The 19,950-nt window shown below is 41.6% G+C and overlaps 1 protein-coding gene across 4 annotated transcripts in view; it reads right to left on the bottom strand.

Moving 5' to 3' along the window:
• efna3b (ephrin-A3b) overlaps positions 1–19,950 on the bottom strand; it is a 485,232-nt gene that overhangs the window by 84,402 nt on the left and 380,880 nt on the right. For all 4 annotated transcript variants that reach the window (XR_009822187.1, XR_009822188.1, XM_062029942.1 and 1 more), the window contains one exon: positions 13,544–13,621. Coding sequence is in view for 2 of the 4 variants with exons in the window: in XM_062029942.1 (XP_061885926.1) it covers positions 13,544–13,621 (78 nt within the window). In the remaining 2 variants the exon portion in view is untranslated. The remainder of the gene's footprint in view (positions 1–13,543; positions 13,622–19,950) is intronic.

Here is a 19,950-nt window from a genome sequence, read left to right as displayed (position 1 = left end):
TCATGCCGCCATCTGTAGCGACCCTGTGTCAGCGCGATCTTGCAGCCTGATAGCAAGTGCTGCAGGCTGGCGTTGGGAGCACCACACAGGGGACAGCTCTCCTCCTGGCCGAACCACTGGTGGAGGTTTCTGGGGCATGGCAAGGTGTCATAAGTTGCCCTGAGTAGGAAGCTGAGTCTGGCTTGTGGCATCTTCCATAGGTCGGCCCAGCTGATGGGTCTGCTGATGGTACCTTCCCAAGTGGTCCATCTTCCTTGGCGACCTTGAGACACGGCCTTGATAGTATATTGCTCCTGGTTTGCCCTTGAGACCTCCTCCACAACCATGGCTCTGCGTTCCCTCTTTGTGGCCTTGGACCAGAGGCGTGGAGAATCACCCCAGCCAAGCCCCGCTCTCCCCACTTGCACCCTGCCGACTATCTCCTGGTGTTGGAGCCTGCCAATGGCCTTGGCGACCTCTGGCCCTGCTTGCCACTTCCGGCCTGTTCGGGTAGGTACACATGCATTCCTCACTGTAGGATCTGAAGATTCTTCCAGCTCAAGAACCAGTCTGGCCTTCTCTTGCTTATAGCCCAGGGTGATGGACTGGATCGGCAGATGCAGCGAAGTTTCCCCAAATAAGCCAGTGTCTGAGAAGCAACGCGGTAGGCCTAGCCACTTTCGGATGTAGGAGTTGGCTAGTCTGTCCAACCCGTTGGCTGTTGAGGATGGAATCTCACAAATCTTCAGTGGCCACATAACCCTTTGGTACAGTGTGAAGTTGTAGCACCACAACTTGTACTTTCCGGGGAGCTGGCTCTTGTTAATACTCGCTAGGCCTTCTGAGAGTTGTTTCCGTGCTGCCTTGCCTGCGTGCTTGTCCGACAGGTCCGCATTGTACTGCCTCCCCAGGCTTTGGATGGACTGGTTGACCAGTAGAGGGATTTGCTCACCTCCTGCAACAAAGATGGTTTTGTCGCTCCTGGTGCCTTTGCGCAAGGAGAGGCTTCGTGACTTGGAGGGTTTTATCTTCATCCGTGCCCATGTCACTAGCTCATCCAGCCTCTTCAGACATCTTCTCGTGCATGGGGCTGTTTGCAGCACCACAGTGACATCGTCCATGTAGCTTCGGAGTGGTGGAAGCCTCTGCCCTGTCTGCAGCCTCATTCCTCCTACAGTCTGGCGGGCTCCGCGGAGGATGATTTCAAAAGCTGCGACAAAGAGGACTGGGGAGATGGAACACCCCATGGCGATGCCTACTTCCAGACGCTGCCAACCTGTTGTAAAATCCTGGAGGCTAAAACACATCTGGAAGTCCCTGAAGTAGCTGCTTACCAGGTTGATGATGGAAACAGGGACGTGGAAGAACTCCAATGCAAACTGGATGAGTTTGTGCGGGACAGAACCATAAGCGTTGGCAAGGTCAAGCCACACCACGTGGAGGTCGCTCTTCTCCTGCTTGGCCCTCTGGATCTGTGCCCAAATCATTGAAGAATGCTCCACGCATCCTGGAAAACCTGGTACTCCTGCTTTCTGGCAGCTGGTGTCAATATAGCCATTCTTTGTGAGGTAAGAGGTTAGTCTCTTGGCCATGACTGCAAAGAAGATCTTTCCCTCGACATTCAACAGAGCAATACTCCTGAATTGACTGATGTTATGGGACTCCTGTTCCTTCGGAATAAACACTGCCACAGCTCTCTGCCACTCCGACGGGATGAGTAAATTCTTCCATGCTGTGCTCATTAGCTTCCACAAGCATTCCAGCACTTGGGGGCAGTTCTTGTATAGCTTGTAGGGGATTCCGTTAGGCCCAGGAGCTGATGCTGACCTCGCTTTCTTGACGACTGCTCTTACCTCGCTCAGTCGAGGAGGGCAGCCGTCAAACTGCGTGGTTGGAGGAGGTGGAAGAGGGACGTATCCTGGTGAACCTAACGGATCATTCCTCTTTGGGTCGCTGTATTGGCCCCTGATGTACTGCTCAAGCTCCTCCTTGGTGGCTTCCAGTTTCCCGCTTCTTTTCTCCTCCAGAAGCTGACGGGCGTGCTTGAAAGGATTCCTCATGAAGCTAGCTCTTTCTTTCTCCTTTCTTTTCCTGCGTCTGCGAATACGTTCTGCTCTTCGCATGCTGCCCAGCTTCTGTCTCACCTCATCCCATAACACCTTCAGGCCTTCTTTCTCCTCTGCCGATGCTTTCCTCCATCTCCTGCGGAGCTGGCGCCGATCTTGCACCAGGGCGTCAATCTCAGCCTCCCTCCTGCCCTTTCTTGGGGGTAGATTGTGCTGCTTCTTGGTGAGGCTACCGAATCTAGCTTTGCACTCCTCGTACAGGATGTCCCCAAGAAGGTTGAGTTTCTTGTCCACTTTACCACGTAGCGAGTGCTCCAGCACTAGACTGAGGTCTGAGTCCAGTTTCTGCCATGTCTTCACATCACTTGCTCTAGGCCACTTGATGGTGCACTTTCTTCCTGGTTCCCTCTTTTCTGTTTGCTGGGTGACTGGGGGGCTGGCAGGTCTATTTTCAGCATGCTCACATGCCAGGGGGCTACTGCTCCGCTCAGGGGGTTCTTCCTCTACCAACCGCATATCAACAATGTTTGGACCCTCGGCTCTGTGGTTCTCTCCCCGGCTGGGGGTCCTGCTTGTCTTATCTGCCAGAGCAGTGCAAGGATGTTGTATGCCTTTTCTCTCGCTCTCCTTTCTTTTCCTCCCCTGATGGATCCGTAAGCCCCTGTATGTGGTCACTTTCCCCCATCCACACCTGCACAATCGGAAGGTCCTTATCTCGTTGTCGATGTCCGTTCCAGTCGTTTCCGAATAGTCAGTCCTGTTAGGCCCATCTTCCACCCCGCCTCTCGGAGGGCCTTCGGGTTGTTTTTTCTTATTCGTTTTCGTAGTTATAGGTTGGGTGTCTCCTGGCTAGGAGACTAGTGGGTTGGGTAACTAGCCGCCCACTCCCAGTACAGACTTTCCTGCTGTCATCCAGACTTTCCTGGAAGTCTTCCAGTCTTTCCTGGATGTCAACTGCCCTTTCGCAGTAGTCACTGGTTACCCAGAAATCAGATTGATTGTACAGATATGGTGTTGTTTCTGCTGGGCAAGTATGCCTGACGCGCCTCCTACAGCGCCTTGGGTCAGGTGCAGGGTCATCAGCCGGGGACCACCGCTCATTGGAGTTTCGCTCTCTTTAACCCCGGAACGCCTCCTGGTGGCGGAGCGGTGGCAGGGACGTCTCCCTGCCACCCCCTGCAGCTGACCCATCTTATTGCCTTGACCCCCAGTACTTATCCCTCCTCCTCAGCCACAACCAGAAGCTTCCCTTTTCTGCTTCCTCAGCAAGGGCCTTAGTTTCCCTTTGGAGCTTTGCCCCAGTCGTTCCCACATCTCGGAGCAGCTTTATAGTTGATGTACCGACGAAGCCCCGACAGCCTACTTCCACAGGGTAGATGGTAGTGGACCAACCTGCCTCTCTGCACTCAGCAGCCAGATCTGCATACTTGGCTGCTTTGCGCTCGTAGGCTGCCTGGATTCCCTCCTCCCAGGGGATGGTGAGCTCAATCAGTATGGCAGCCTTGGTAACAGCAGACCACAGCACGATGTCTGGACGGAGTGAAGTGGTGGTGATTTCACGGGGGAACTGGAGCTGTTTGCCGATGTCAGCCCTCATACTCCAGTCCCTTGCCAGAGAGAGGAAACTGCGGGGGCCTCGTCGGCTGGTGTCTCCTTTGCCTTCCCCTGGCCTCACAAACATGACAGGAAGTTGCTTGGCTATGGGCTGGCTGTTGGCCTCTTGTCTACTGCTCTCCAGGACTTCGGCCAGTTTCCTCAGGACTTGATCATGCCGCCATCTGTAGCGACCCTGTGTCAGCGCGATCTTGCAGCCTGATAGCAAGTGCTGCAGGCTGGCGTTGGGAGCACCACACAGGGGACAGCTCTCCTCCTGGCCGAACCACTGGTGGAGGTTTCTGGGGCATGGCAAGGTGTCATAAGTTGCCCTGAGTAGGAAGCTGAGTCTGGCTTGTGGCATCTTCCATAGGTCGGCCCAGCTGATGGGTCTGCTGATGGTACCTTCCCAAGTGGTCCATCTTCCTTGGCGACCTTGAGACACGGCCTTGATAGTATATTGCTCCTGGTTTGCCCTTGAGACCTCCTCCACAACCATGGCTCTGCGTTCCCTCTTTGTGGCCTTGGACCAGAGGCGTGGAGAATCACCCCAGCCAAGCCCCGCTCTCCCCACTTGCACCCTGCCGACTATCTCCTGGTGTTGGAGCCTGCCAATGGCCTTGGCGACCTCTGGCCCTGCTTGCCACTTCCGGCCTGTTCGGGTAGGTACACATGCATTCCTCACTGTAGGATCTGAAGATTCTTCCAGCTCAAGAACCAGTCTGGCCTTCTCTTGCTTATAGCCCAGGGTGATGGACTGGATCGGCAGATGCAGCGAAGTTTCCCCAAATAAGCCAGTGTCTGAGAAGCAACGCGGTAGGCCTAGCCACTTTCGGATGTAGGAGTTGGCTAGTCTGTCCAACCCGTTGGCTGTTGAGGATGGAATCTCACAAATCTTCAGTGGCCACATAACCCTTTGGTACAGTGTGAAGTTGTAGCACCACAACTTGTACTTTCCGGGGAGCTGGCTCTTGTTAATACTCGCTAGGCCTTCTGAGAGTTGTTTCCGTGCTGCCTTGCCTGCGTGCTTGTCCGACAGGTCCGCATTGTACTGCCTCCCCAGGCTTTGGATGGACTGGTTGACCAGTAGAGGGATTTGCTCACCTCCTGCAACAAAGATGGTTTTGTCGCTCCTGGTGCCTTTGCGCAAGGAGAGGCTTCGTGACTTGGAGGGTTTTATCTTCATCCGTGCCCATGTCACTAGCTCATCCAGCCTCTTCAGACATCTTCTCGTGCATGGGGCTGTTTGCAGCACCACAGTGACATCGTCCATGTAGCTTCGGAGTGGTGGAAGCCTCTGCCCTGTCTGCAGCCTCATTCCTCCTACAGTCTGGCGGGCTCCGCGGAGGATGATTTCAAAAGCTGCGACAAAGAGGACTGGGGAGATGGAACACCCCATGGCGATGCCTACTTCCAGACGCTGCCAACCTGTTGTAAAATCCTGGAGGCTAAAACACATCTGGAAGTCCCTGAAGTAGCTGCTTACCAGGTTGATGATGGAAACAGGGACGTGGAAGAACTCCAATGCAAACTGGATGAGTTTGTGCGGGACAGAACCATAAGCGTTGGCAAGGTCAAGCCACACCACGTGGAGGTCGCTCTTCTCCTGCTTGGCCCTCTGGATCTGTGCCCAAATCATTGAAGAATGCTCCACGCATCCTGGAAAACCTGGTACTCCTGCTTTCTGGCAGCTGGTGTCAATATAGCCATTCTTTGTGAGGTAAGAGGTTAGTCTCTTGGCCATGACTGCAAAGAAGATCTTTCCCTCGACATTCAACAGAGCAATACTCCTGAATTGACTGATGTTATGTGTGTGTGTGACTATCGTTGGGACTTTAACTTTAACTTTTATTATCAGTACTGTCAGTAACAAAATGTGTTCATACAGTAGCCTGCTCACAGCCAGATTAGAGTTTCATGTAAAAAATGATGTAATATTTGGTTGAATGTGATCTATTACATTTAAACAATGCAACATATCAAAAAAGATACGAAAGACTCTGACTTTTGTTTAATTACTCAACTTATCATTACAACATAGGGGAGTACTTGATTAGGCCCCAGAACTCCACTGTCCATAATATACAAACATATTATGAATCATTAAATGCATTGGTGGAAAAGTACATTTTGTGTCCTTGCCTCAGTCTTTTTTAAACATTCTTCAAATCAAATGTTGGCAAAGCCGAACAACCACCTCTGTGCGTCGCCAAAGTATCCACAGCGTGTAGAAATGTGCGTACGTGAAGCATGAAGCTGCCGTGAGACAACGCACATTTCTACGCCAACGTCAGTCTTGATACATCTCGTGTCAAAAAGGGCGTGTGCCAGCTTTTTGTTCAAAAGCCAGCGTCATACATGAGGCCCCAGGTGCAAGTATGTTAATAAGCGGAGGTATGATGCCAACTACTGTACAGAGTTGTAAGGCATTTATGGACAGTCCCGCTATAATGTGTTTATAAGGGTGAACAACTAGTCTATTTGATGCAATTGAAATTTCTTCAAAGCGTACCTGTCACGGCGCATTCTCAATCCCGCATGCCATCTGCGGTAAGCTCTACCAGCGCCAGGTCACGCCCCTGCTCACTCCGGCCGGCAAAGCTGCAAGCAATCAGCAATCCGCACACCTTGGACTAATGAAGGCAAGCAGTATAAAGACCAGCGGACCAGAGGATCCTGCGCCGGAACGTAGTTCACTCTTAGTAGTAAGCATACCGTCTCTACCTTCCCCATCCTGCGTACTTGCTCTCTCCTTGTTAAACGAGTCTTATGTCCTTTGTGTTCCCCGCAGTGTGTTTCCTGTTTCCCGTGATCGAGCTGTGTGCCTCGACTCCTCTCTGGATTTTGGACTGCCTGCCTCAACCCTCGACGCCTGCTTGGACACGGACCTAGTTGCTTCTCTCCAGCCCCCGACCGCTTGCTTGCCCACGGACTGCCTTCTTGCCTTGCCCCTCTGGACTAACGAAAGATTCAACCAACACGCACTTACAACAACCACTGGTAACATTTACATTGTTAATCCTACACATCGTTTCACACCAAACACACATTCAATAAACCTGTTGAACCGATCCTGGTTTTGGTGCTGTCTCCTTCCTCCGCCGTACGTAACAGTAATCAAATAATGAATTTATGGGAAAGACTGACATTTAAATATTAGCTACACAACTATAACAGGATAAAAAGATAAGATGCGAGGATCCAGAAGTCGTATATTTCCCCTTTGGCTGCCTTGCAATGATGCTGTTGGCTGAAAGGGATGTAAAAATATATATATATATCATATGACCTGCAGCCATTTGCCAGAGCAGTGATGAGTTATCTTATGACAGATATGAGAACAGACTGATTTACGGTACTATTACGCAAACATGTGCACAGTGGAGCACGCACGCATGCACACAAATATTAACAACACAACATTTTACCGTGGAAGAGTGAACATTTAACAGGATGAGGCTTGACGTCTGGTTGCGTAACGAGCTGCAAGTCTCTGCCGTGTTGTTGTTGTTGTTGTTGCTGCCGCTGTTGCTATAAACCAACCTACCGCATGATGTGCGGAGACATTTAATCGTCACTTATCAATTTTCTACCAGGCCGCTCCCTTCCAATCAGTGCCAACATCCAGGCAAGTGCTGAGCGACTTGAATCAGCGCGATATCACCACACGTGTCATCAGACTAAGTACTCGCCATTATGGTGCAGGAAACGCACAACGGCCCTTTTCATCGACTCACAAGTCAATACACAAACATGCAACACTATTTTTTTTCATAAGTTGAAGGCAAAACAACTACAAATAGAGACATTTTTTATCATTTTTTTTTGTATTTACTCTACTTAAATATTACAGTAATTTGCAACTTAAAGGCCTACTGAAACCCACTACTACCGACCACGCAGTCTGATAGTTTATATATCAATGATGAAATCTTAACATTGCAACACATGCCAATACGGCTGGGTTAGATTAGTAAAGTACAATTTTAAATTTCCCGCAAAATATTCTGCTGAAAACGTCTCGGTATGATGACGTTTGCGCGTGACGTCACGGATTGTAGCGGACATATTGGGACACCATTGTGGCCAGCTATTAAGTCGTCTGTTTTCATCGCAAAATTCCACAGTATTCTGGACATCTTATACAATTTGTTTAATGAACAATGAAGACAGCAAAGAAGAAAGCTGTAGGTGGGAAGCGGTGTATTAGCGGCAAGCTGCAGCAACACAACCAGGAGGACTTTGAGTTGGATAGTAGACGTGCTACCGTGAGTACGCAGCTTTGGCTTCCAAACATTTGATCGCTTGCCCGTCCGTGCGTGCCGCTATGTGCATGTCACGTACGTAACCTTGGGGAAATATATGTGCTGTATGAACTTTACGGAGGTGAACGGTACTTTGGGCTGTGGGATTCAGTGTGTTGTGCTGGTGTTTGAGTTGTATTGGCGGGTTATATGGACGGGAGGGGGGAGGTGTTTGTTATGCGGATTAATTTGTAAATGATAAATAAATAAATAAATAATTTTGTGGCATATTAAATATAAGCCTGGTTGTGTTGTGGCTAATAGAGTATATATGTCTTGTGTTTATTTACTGTTTTAGTCATTCCCAGCTGAATATCAGGTCCCACCCGCCTCTCGCAGCATCTTCCCTATCTGAATCGCTTCCACTGCCCTCTAATCCTTCACTCTCACTTTCCTCATCCACAAATCTTTCATCCTCGCTCAAATTAATGGGGTAATCGTCGCTTTCTCGGTCCGAATCGCTCTCGCTGCTGGTGGCCATGATTGTAAACAATGTGCAGATGTGAGGAGCTCCACAACCTGTGACGTCACGCTACTTCCGGTACAGGCAAGGCTTTTTTATCAGTGACCAAAAGTTGCAAATTTTATCGTCGATGTTCTCTACTAAATCCTTTCAGCAAAAATATGGCAATATCGCGAAACGATCAAGTATGACACATAGAATGGACCTGCTATCCCCGTTTAAATAAGAAAATTTCATTTTAGTAAGCCTTTAATGTAATGTTTTAAATATTTAAAAAAAAGTCTAAATGTTAAATTTTTTTTTATAAGTTTTTTAAAAAATAAAATTATAACACTAATAGTAGTAACAACAAACAATTCCAAGGGTTTAACCCTTGTGTGGTGTTCGGGTCTGTGGGACCCGTTTTCATTTTTTATTAAAAGAAAAATGATACAATTAATTCATTTTTCAAACTGAGACTCACTGACTTTGGCTCATTTTCTGTGAAGAACATATATCAGAATACATATTTAATGACCACACACCATACACCCCCTACACATTTCTATTACATATAAGATGTCCGGGTCCACTGGACCCGGGGCTAATAGAAGTGTGGAAATGTATGTTCTGTGTACCACACACACACACACACACACACACACACACACACACACACACACACACACACACACACACACACACACACACACACACACACACACACACACACACACACACACACACACACACACAGCAGGCCTAGACAGGAAGAGGACAGAGTGTAGGTACACAAAACATCAGAGGGTCAAATGTGCGAGAAAATGAGAGCAGACAGTGTTGACAAACAATGTTGCAACCTTGTGTGGGAACCGCAGGTGCAGAAACACGAAAGAAGAATCTCTGTGGGATGCAGAAACTGACAGAGAAATTTTACGTGCAACGTTCATATTGTTGTTACTCAGCCAAATGTTTACCTTATCCCAATAAACATCTGTTCAGTATTTTAACAAAAAAGTGTTTGATGCAACGGGTCCATCAGACCCACAAACGCTGGCTGAGTAACAACAATACGAACATTACACAAGGGTTAAAGGCAATTAACAGTGTAAAAACACTGCTATTTGTTAACCCTTTGGGGTACAAAGTAGGATGAATAATTTTTGACCTACTTTTGTGTTTACCTTTAAATCCCACCTTAATAATGGTCTATCATACCCAGTGGTGTGTCGTCAGGGCCAGCAAGGCCTTCTCTGCTGGCCTAACATAACCAGAAATCATGATCATAATTAAAGATGAAATTATTTTTTTATTTACTTTCCCTAAATATCTAAAAGTATTCATGTTCTCTTCATGTAGTAATGCTCATTCCAGTGCTGTTCTTTTTAGTTTTAGCTTATGTTCTTTATGTTGCCATGCTGTACGAAATCTGCCGGAGGCCTTCAGAATCAACAATGCGGGCGTCCGTGCGCTGTAAGCGAACGGGTCCATACAGTGATAAGACAGTTGCGATAGCCAATCAGATCACAAGTTGTTGTCAGGAGCCTATCTAAGTAGCCTGATGTTAACGAGACTGTGATTGGATACTCACCTGTCATTCCAAAGTGAGTATCCATTCACAAGTTTCAATTTAGCAGGAAGCAGGAAACGTAGATTAGGTGGCAGATATATTGTAGCATCCCGGAAGAGTTGGTGATGCAGGAAATTCTGGGAATTTGTTCTGCTGTGTTTATATTGTGGAAATATTCTCTCAAAATGTGTTTGTCATTGTTGTTTAGTAAGGTTTCACTATATGGCACATGTTTATGACAGTGTTGGCGTTGTTCATACGGCCACACTTAGTGTGACATGTATGGCTGTTGAGTAAGTATGGCCTTCATTCACATATACTGTATGTTCAAAATTAACAGGATTGTTAAATATGGCAATAATTGGGCAGAGATCTTTTCTTGACATCCTCAACTGAGGACTAGGGATGTCCGATAATGGCTTTTTGCCGATATCCGATATTCCGATATTGTCCAACTCTTAATTACCGATACCGATATATACAGTCGTGGAATTAACACATTATTATGCCTAATTTGGACAACCAGGTATGGTGAAGATAAGGTCCTTTTAAAAAAATAATAATAATAAGATAAATAAATTAAAAACATTTTCTTGAATAAAAAAAAAAGTAAAACAATATAAAAACAGTTACATAGAAACTAGTAATTAATGAAAATGAGTAAAATTAACTGTTAAAGGTTAGTACTATTAGTGGACCAGCAGCACGCACAATCATGTGTGCTTACGGACTGTATCCCTTGCAGACTGTATTGATATATATTGATATATAATGTAGGAACCAGAATATTAATAACAGAAAGAAACAACCCTTTTGTGCGCATGAGTGTGAATGAGTGTAAATGGGGGAGGGAGGTTTTTTGGGTTGGTGCACTAATTGTAAGTGTATCTTGTGTTTTTTATGTAGATTTAATAAAAAACAACAAAAAAAACAACAACAAAAACCCCCCAAAAAAACGATAATAAAAAAAACGATACCGATAATTTCCAGTATTACATTTTAAAGCAGTTATCGGCCGATGATATCGGCAGGCCGATATTATCGGACATCTCTACTGAGGACCATTATTAACCCATCAAACGCCACTATATATTTGCAAGGCCATTTTCAAGAAGGATATTTAAAGAGAAACTACATCTTATGAAACGAAGTCAGCCAACCCCAGGCTAGCTCAGCTGTTCTGGCGATTAAATGCTCGCCATTTCCACTCGAATCAGCCGACGAGGGGCTTGTACGCCGTCGAATAGGGAGTTAAAATATTGCATTTTTCACTTTTAATGTTTTTTTGCAATTTCAATTTTGACAGATATGTTGTAATTGCTGATGCATTTTAATTTATATTTAAATGCGCCAGAAAATAACCCGTTTTGTATACTGTTGAGGTGATTCAATGCCCAGTAGTGCGTAAATGTGTTTAAATGATAAATGGGTTATACTTGTATAGCGCTTTTCTACCTTCAAGGTACTCAAAGCGCTTTGACAGTATTTCCACATTCATCCATTCACACACACATTCACACACTGATGGCGGGAGCTGCCATGCAAGGCGCTAACCAGCAGCCATCAGGAGCAAGGGTGAAGTGTCTTGCCCAAGGACACAACGGACGTGACTAGGATGGTAGAAGGTGGGGATTGAACCCTTTCTGTATAGTATTTCTCCAGCAATGGTCATGTGGTGACATAGAGGTAATCATTGAAGTCGGATATCACTGAAGGCCTAGGTGGGAAACGCACGGCCCACCACTGGTCATACCTTGGTTAGACAACCTCATAAATGTGACAGTAATAGTTACTTTTTTTTCATTTTGTCATTTAAAATTGGATCTAAAATCATCCAAAAACCTAAAATCAAAGTAGGGAAATATGTGAATAGTTTGTGTGCGTGTGTGTGTGTGTGTGTATATATAAAAGTGTCTAACGTGTGTAACTTATAATGCAAATATGAAATCTATCATTAAAAAATGTATCAAACAACAAATACAAATTATGTAAATATTTTTTATAATAATACTTTTGTAGAGGCTTCAGGCAGTTATTATTATTATTATTATTACAAATAAAGCTTAATATGACATATTTGCTCATAGAGGAAAAAGTAATTCCTGTGTTTTTGCCTCACTTGGCCACTTGATGGCACTGTTGGCTCACCTTCCCCTTTCTCCCTCTGCCACCAAACAGCTGCTCATGCTCTGGTTGTTTGATGACAACGTTTTTCCATCAATATGAAGGTGTTGCCATGTCTCATATTAAATGATGTATCATTATTTAGGTTAAAGAATCAGAAAGAAACAACATTTATTTATTATTTTAATAGTAAATAACTACCTTTGTTAACAGTAATGGCATTAAATAGACAGTTCATGGTTTGGATTAAGCTTTAAAATTGCAACTTCATGTTGACACATTGGATATTTTTATCATGAAACTATTATTTATCCACTAGCTGGGCCAATGTCACAACAATTTAATGTAACAACATTTCATATATGTTAGGAGTGCAAAAAAATTCATGCTGACTGGGGATGAATCAAATTAAAAGATTTAAGCTTTGAAAGTGCAAAAAAAACCAACTTAACATTTAATGAGTTTTATTTGGGGTTTAACGATACAACTTGTTCACTTCTGATACAATAACGATATTGATATTGATATGATATGATATTCATACATGCTTTTTTAGATTTTGTAGCTATAAATATACTCCTCTCCCTCTCCCGAATTCGGAGGTCTCAAGGTTGGCAAGTATGACTAGGTGTGGTGAAATTACCCTCTGCATTTGACCCATCCCCTTGTTCCACCCCCTGGGAGGTGAGGGGAGCAGTGAGCAGCCGCGGTGGCTGCGCTCGGGAATAATTTTAGTGATTTAACCCCCAATTCCAACCCTTGATGCTGAGTGCCAAGCAGGGAGGCAATGGGTCCCATTTTTATAGTCTTTGGTATGAGAAAAACGTCTCCCTATCGGCATATTATGGATACCCCCAAACAATGTTCTCTCTAATTTCCATCTGATTTGCAGGTGTGTAATTTGTTGTGAGTTCATGCACTGTGTTGGTTTTGTTCTTTGAACAAGGTGATGCTCATGCATGTTTCATTTTGTGCACCAGTAAAAAAAACATATAACTTGTCTTGAATTTGAAAAAAAAAAAGTAGATATTTTTTTCACTAAAGAAGGGTTCGGTGAATATGAAACTGGTGGGGTTCGGTACCTCCAACATGGTTAAGAACCACTGCTCTAACCTGATTTTTATACTACGTTTTCTCAACTAATATATTAGTTTAGGGGTCTTTGATTATGGGATACAAATAGTGCTTCTCAAAATAAATGCCTCAAAATCCAAATTAAAATGATACTTTAATTGTGGAAAAAAAATATGGATTTGAATGAATGAAGAGCATTTTTTATATGGACCTGCTTGGGTCCCAGGGGTACCAAGTGCGGGTGTTTGACGTAAAATAGTGCTTTAAAAACACATACAAATTACAACCAACACTGAAAACTGACATGGCAGCTGTATTAATGCGTTCCTGGCTTCAGAGGTAATTTCCACACTTACCAAGGCTCAGGTGTGTAAAAGAAGACATGACTCACCGTTGTCGTCAATGTTTAGGCCTGGTGTAAACGTGTAGTCTGCCTCTGTTGGTTCTGCCTCATCATCCACATCGGAGGCTAATGAGAGGGAGGAAACATGGAGGGTGTTAAACTATCGGTTGTGACCAAAGGGGTTCTAATGTCTCCTAACTCCAGAGCTAGACAGACGCGTGCAGGAGAGCAGCGGAGCAAAGACGGAGAGGTCGAAGAAAATGGCCGGGAGCGGTCGGCCTGACAAGTCACGGCAGCAAAAGAAGAGCATGTTGGATGGATGGAGAGGCAGTGGAAGAAGTATGAAGAGCAGTGGACTAGGGATCAAAATGTATGAAACATACATGCATATTTATATATATATATATATACATACATACATACATACATACATACATACATACACATACACACACATACATACATACATACACACATATATATATATATATACATATATATATATATATATACATACATACAGACACTGAGGAGGTGTGTGAAGATGGCAGGAAAGAGAATAAGGGTATATATTGTATATGTATGTATATTTGTACTTTACTATATGTATATGTATTACCATATTTTCCGGACCATAGGGCGCACAGGATTATAAGGCGCATTGCAGATGAATGGTCTATTTTCGATTTTTTTTCATATATAAGGTGCACCGGATTATAAGGCGCATTAATCTACGCAACATTTTGACCAAAGAACCACCATTACATGTTATGTAGACCACAAGGAAGTGTTTTACATTTAGAAAATAATAATAATAATATGACTACTTTAAACAAATTTAAAACACTTCCTTGTGGTCTACATAACATGTAATGGTGGTTCTTTGGTCAAAATGTTGCGTAGATTATGTTTTACAGATCATCTTCAAGCCGCTTTCTGACAGTCGCTTCAGGATGTGCCGTTTTGTGGGCGGTCTTATTTACGTGGCTCACCTTTGGCAGCGTCTTCTCCCCGCCATCTTTGTTGTAGCTGTGTAGCGTGCAAGGACGGGCGTGGAAGATGTGTCAAAAGATGGAGCTAACTGTGTCCCGTGAAAAAATGGCCGACCAGAACTCTGATAACTAAAGCTCCTTGGGTGAATAATGAAACTCACTACACCGGTATGTTTTAGCGCTTTAATGGCGAGTTTACTGACAGATATAAGTAAGAACTTTACACTACTTTATATTAGAAATGGCAACAGAAAAGGATGAATGTCCCATAACAAGAAGATAGAGGAAAAGAAGAAGCTTATCAACTGCGTTGTCTGCACATTTTTCCGGATTTATGCAGATCCCAAATACAGATCAGCAGGTACCAGAAGGTAAGAAAAAGTTGCTTTTGCATAATATTGCAAAACAAAACGTCAGATAATATGTCTTACCTTATACACACACCATAATAATACTCGTATGTTGAAGCACAGTACAATCCATCAAGCGATGCGGCTTCATAGTTTACCAAAGTCATACTAAAACATTTTAATAGATTTTTGAGAGCCGTGTGTAATGTTCTATATTTTCAATGGAACATTTAAAATGTTGGTGTTGTTTACTTGAGACCCATCATAGTGCAGCCTACACTTATCTCTTATGTTTGACTGCCATCTACTGGTCACACTTATCATTACACCATGTACCAAAAAAATAGCTTCAAGGTGGGTAAGCTCAACCAAACGTATTCCTTACATTAGGCGCACCGGGTTATAAGGCGCACTGTCGAGTTTTGAGAAGAAAAAAAAAGGATTTTAAGTGCGCCTTATAGTCCGGAAAATACGGTATGTAATATTGGAAAACATGTTTAAGTCACTCTCGTTTATATCGACAATCCATCTATGTCGACCAACTAAGTCCTGGTCCACCGTGTTTTTCTTATTACTAAAAAGTGCCAGCCTAATTTGACGTTGACACAATCGGTCAACTGCTTTTGTTGACATGAGGGACATGAGGACCAAACGAGTGAAAAATGGGTCAGTTGATGTTGAGTTGGAAGTTCATCATTATTGCTTAACAGAGGACATAACTACTCTCTAGTTCAGGGGTCACCAACCTTTTTGAAACCAAGGGCTACTTCTTGGGTACTGATTAATGCGAAGGGCTACCAGTTTGATACACACTTAAATAAATTGCCAGAAATAGCCAATTTGCTCAATTTACCTTTAACTCTGTTATTATTAATAATTAATGATATTTATCTTTGTGGAAACACTGATCATCTTAATGATTTCTCACAATAAATATATATAGAAACAGATAAATATCAATATGCAACACTTTATTTTTATATTTTCTCTAAGTGCACATTTTTCAAATTGAACATTTTCAAATGATCACTTCTAAGACAGTCTTGTGAAATCACAATATCCCATTTTAACTAGCTAGCCACTAACATTTTTTAACAAATCATGAATTAATTTGCACCATGTTTGTACAAATAATAACTCATGTAAAATACAAAAGTAAACTCTCAAATTTTTAAATCATGTCACACTTTGAACTGGATACCAAATCTTTTATCTGTTTCTTTGTCAGTTAGTGGGAAGCCTGGCATTGCATGCTGTTAACTAGTGTGTTGTACTCTGGTGTGTAACTTGACACTGCAACTCTGAGTGAGTCTTGCAGATGTGCATCAGTGAGGCGTGTTCTGTGTTTGTTCTTGATGAAGTTCATGTCAGAAAAGGCTGATTCACAAAGATAAGATTTTTCCTCATTGTTTGCGGAACCTTCTTAATCTTTCGGACATTGTATGGTAAAATGTCTATTGCCAACTCGTTAATTATTCCTCAATTTATTTATTTGTTTTTGTCATTACCAGCTCCATCACAAAACTTTTTTAAGATTTATGAGCGGAGGGTCTTCGATTTTGTCTGGAACGGCAAACCAGAAAAGATTAAAAGAAAGGTTTTGTACAAAGAGTATGAATATGGGGGCCTGAAACTTCTCAACCTTGAAGCTATGTGTCTGTCTTTAAAAGCATCAATTGTTCCAAAGATGTATTTGGAACATTGAGTGGTACATTGAGTGGTACACAAATGTCCTTTTGGACAAAAAACATGTACTGTATCAAAAGAAATTGTATCCTTTTTTACAAGTGATCCCCTCCCATTTTTCTTATGTAGAGAGTCTGCTGGGAAACATGGCGGGGTTCATAAAGGAAACAATCCACTCATAGTGGTGTTTTTAATTTTATGTGCCAGAAAAAAGAGACGCTATTTTGCAGCAGATAATATGGATGAACTCTAATATTGTAATAGATGGAAAGCCTTTCTTTTGGAAAAATATGTTTGAAAGAGGAATCATTTTTGTCAATGATATTATCACTGAGAATGGTAAAATTATGAAGTATGATGAATTTAGAGCTATGTATGGTGATGCTTGCTCAAGCTTTTCATTTTATCAACTAACTGGAGTAATTGGGAAAAGATGGAAACAAATAATTAATTATGGAACTACTAAATTATTAGTTTGTAAACCTCTAATAAGAAATTCTAGTTGGCAAAAAGGAACTAAAATAAATAGAAAAATATTTAATTTTTATTTAATAAAGAAATCTTTGAAGGCTGCCCCATACAACACATATGGAAAATGGGAGGACTTTTTTGACTGCCCGTTGCCATGGGATGCCATATTCAAACTAATCTATAAAACTACTATCGATGTGCAAAATCGTTATTTTCAAATTAAAATTATTTATAACTTCTTGCCCACAGGGAAAATGTTAAAATGATGGAATATGACAGAGTCAGATGATTGCCGATTTTGTTGTCAGGAGTCTGAATCCACCCTGCATTTGTTTTGGTATTGTCATATTGTGTCTTTGTTTTGGGTGGAAGTTGAAAAAATGTGTTTAAGCATTGGTTTGTTTATGAAGCTTAATGTGGTTTCTGTTATTTTAGGAGAGTTCATTGACAATCATGATTTAGTCAATTTAATTATAGTACTCCGTAAAATGTTTATTTTTAAGGCCAAAAACAGATATTCACTTAGTATTACTCTCTTTAAAACATTTATTCAGTATTTTCTAACTTTAGAAAGTTACATGGTTGAAAACGATAATGATGGCAAAAAACATTTAAAAAAAGATGAGAAGTCCTCAAAGGCTTATTTTGAAAGTATAATTATGTTTATAGATTATATGATATCTGTTGTTGTGTTCCCTAATTTGAGTGACCTGGACATAATCTGGACTGTACATAAATGTTTATTTTGAAAATGTAATTTTGTTTATAAATTATATGCAATCTGTTGTGTTCCCTAATTGTTTTCTGTGTCGTGAATGAAGGTGTGTGTTGCTGAGTCCGACTTGGACATTATCTGGACTGGACCTGGTTTTAAAAACCCTTTAAAGAAATCTAATTTCATTGACAACCTGGTCTGTTGAAATAAATAAAAAACATTTTCTTGGATAAAAAAGAAAGTAAAACAATATAAAAATAATTACATAAAAAATAGTAATTAATGAAAATGTTAGTGGACCAGCAGCCTATACAATTATGTGTGCTTCAGGGACTGTGTCCCTTGCAGATGTGTTGTCTATGTTGTGGGAACCAGAATATTGGTAGCAGAAAGAAATAACCCCTTTTGTGTGAGTGGGTGTGGATGAGTGTGCATGGAGGGAGGTTGTTTGGGTTGATGCACTGATTGAAAGTGTATCTTGTGTTTTTCTATGTAGATTTAATTTTTAAAAAAATAAAATAAAAAATAAAAAATTTAAAAAAAATTTTTTTTTTAATTTTTTTAAATTTTTTTTTTTTTTTTACAACAGGCCCGTGGGTGACTCATCTGGTCCTTACGGGCGACCTGGTGCCCGCGGGCACCGCGTTGGTGACCCCTGCTCTAGTTACACAGTATTACAACATGCACACTGTGACTTCCTGTTCAGGCTTCAAAATAAAAGCATGGCCATTTTAAATTGAATTCTACAACTAGCACAATGCACTTATTTAATTTTGTTAGATTGTTAGCCACCAGAAGAAATAAATAAATAAATATATATATACACATATACATACTGCATATATATACATATATATATATATATATATATATACACACACATACATATATATATATATATATATATATATATACATATACATATATATACATATATATACACATATATATATATATATATATACATATACATACATATATATACACACACATATATATATATATATATATATATATATATATATATATATATATATATATATATATATATATATATATATATATATATATATATATATATATATATATATATATATATATATATATATATATATATATATATGCATCCATCCATCCATTTTCTACCGCTTGTCCCTTTCGGGGTCGCGGGGGGTGCTGGAGCCTATCTCAGCTGTACATGGACGGAAGGCGGGGTACACCCTAGACAAGTCGCTACCTCATATATACACACTACCGTTCAAAAGTTTGGGGTCACATTGAAATGTCCTTATTTTTGAAGGAAAAGCACTGTACTTTTCAATGATGATAACTTTAAACTAGTCTTAACTTTAAAGAAATACACTCTATACATTGCTAATGTGGTAAATGACTATTCTAGCTGCAAATGTCTGGTTTTTGGTGCAATATCTACATAGGTGTATAGAGGCCCATTTCCAGCAACTATCACTCCAGTGTTCTAATGGTACAATGTGTCTGCTCATTGGCTCAGAAGGCTAATTGATGATTAGAAAACCCTTGTGCAATCATGTTCACACATCTGAAAACAGTTTAGCTCGTTACAGAAGCTATAAAACTGACCTTCCTTTGAGCAGATTGAGTTTCTGGAGCATCACATTTGTGGGGTCAATTAAACGCTCAAAATGGCCAGAAAAAGAGAACTTTCATCTGAAACTCGACAGTCTATTCTTGTTCTTAGAAATGAAGGCTATTCCACAAAATTGTTTGGGTGACCCCAAACTTTTGAACGGTAGTGTATATATATATGAGGTAACGACTTGTCTAGGGTGTACCTTCCGTCCAGCACCCCCCGCGACCCCGAAAGGGACAAGCGGTAGAAAATGGATATATATATATATATATATATATATATATATATATATATATATATATATATATATATATATATATATATATATATATATATATATATATATATATATATATATATATATATATATATATATATATAAATAATATTGTTCTGGCAACGTAAGAGCCATATGATTTGTATTGAAATGTTTAAATATGTTTATTATCGTGAAAAAAAACAGTTTTTTAAAGATATATAAAAAAAAACACGTGTTGGGTGTGTCACATTCAATTTATACACAGCATTAAAACATGCAAGCAGTGATTTTTTAGTGCAAAGTAGGCTTCAAAATAAAAGCATGGCATTTTTAACCTGACATCTACCGCAACAACTAACACAATGCACCTGTT

The sequence above is a fragment of the Entelurus aequoreus genome, linkage group LG20, assembly GCF_033978785.1.
Source record: "Entelurus aequoreus isolate RoL-2023_Sb linkage group LG20, RoL_Eaeq_v1.1, whole genome shotgun sequence".
Classification (NCBI taxonomy): domain Eukaryota; kingdom Metazoa; phylum Chordata; class Actinopteri; order Syngnathiformes; family Syngnathidae; genus Entelurus; species Entelurus aequoreus.
Note: the sequence above shows the minus strand (reverse complement) of the source record. Positions and strands in the feature narration are given on the sequence as shown.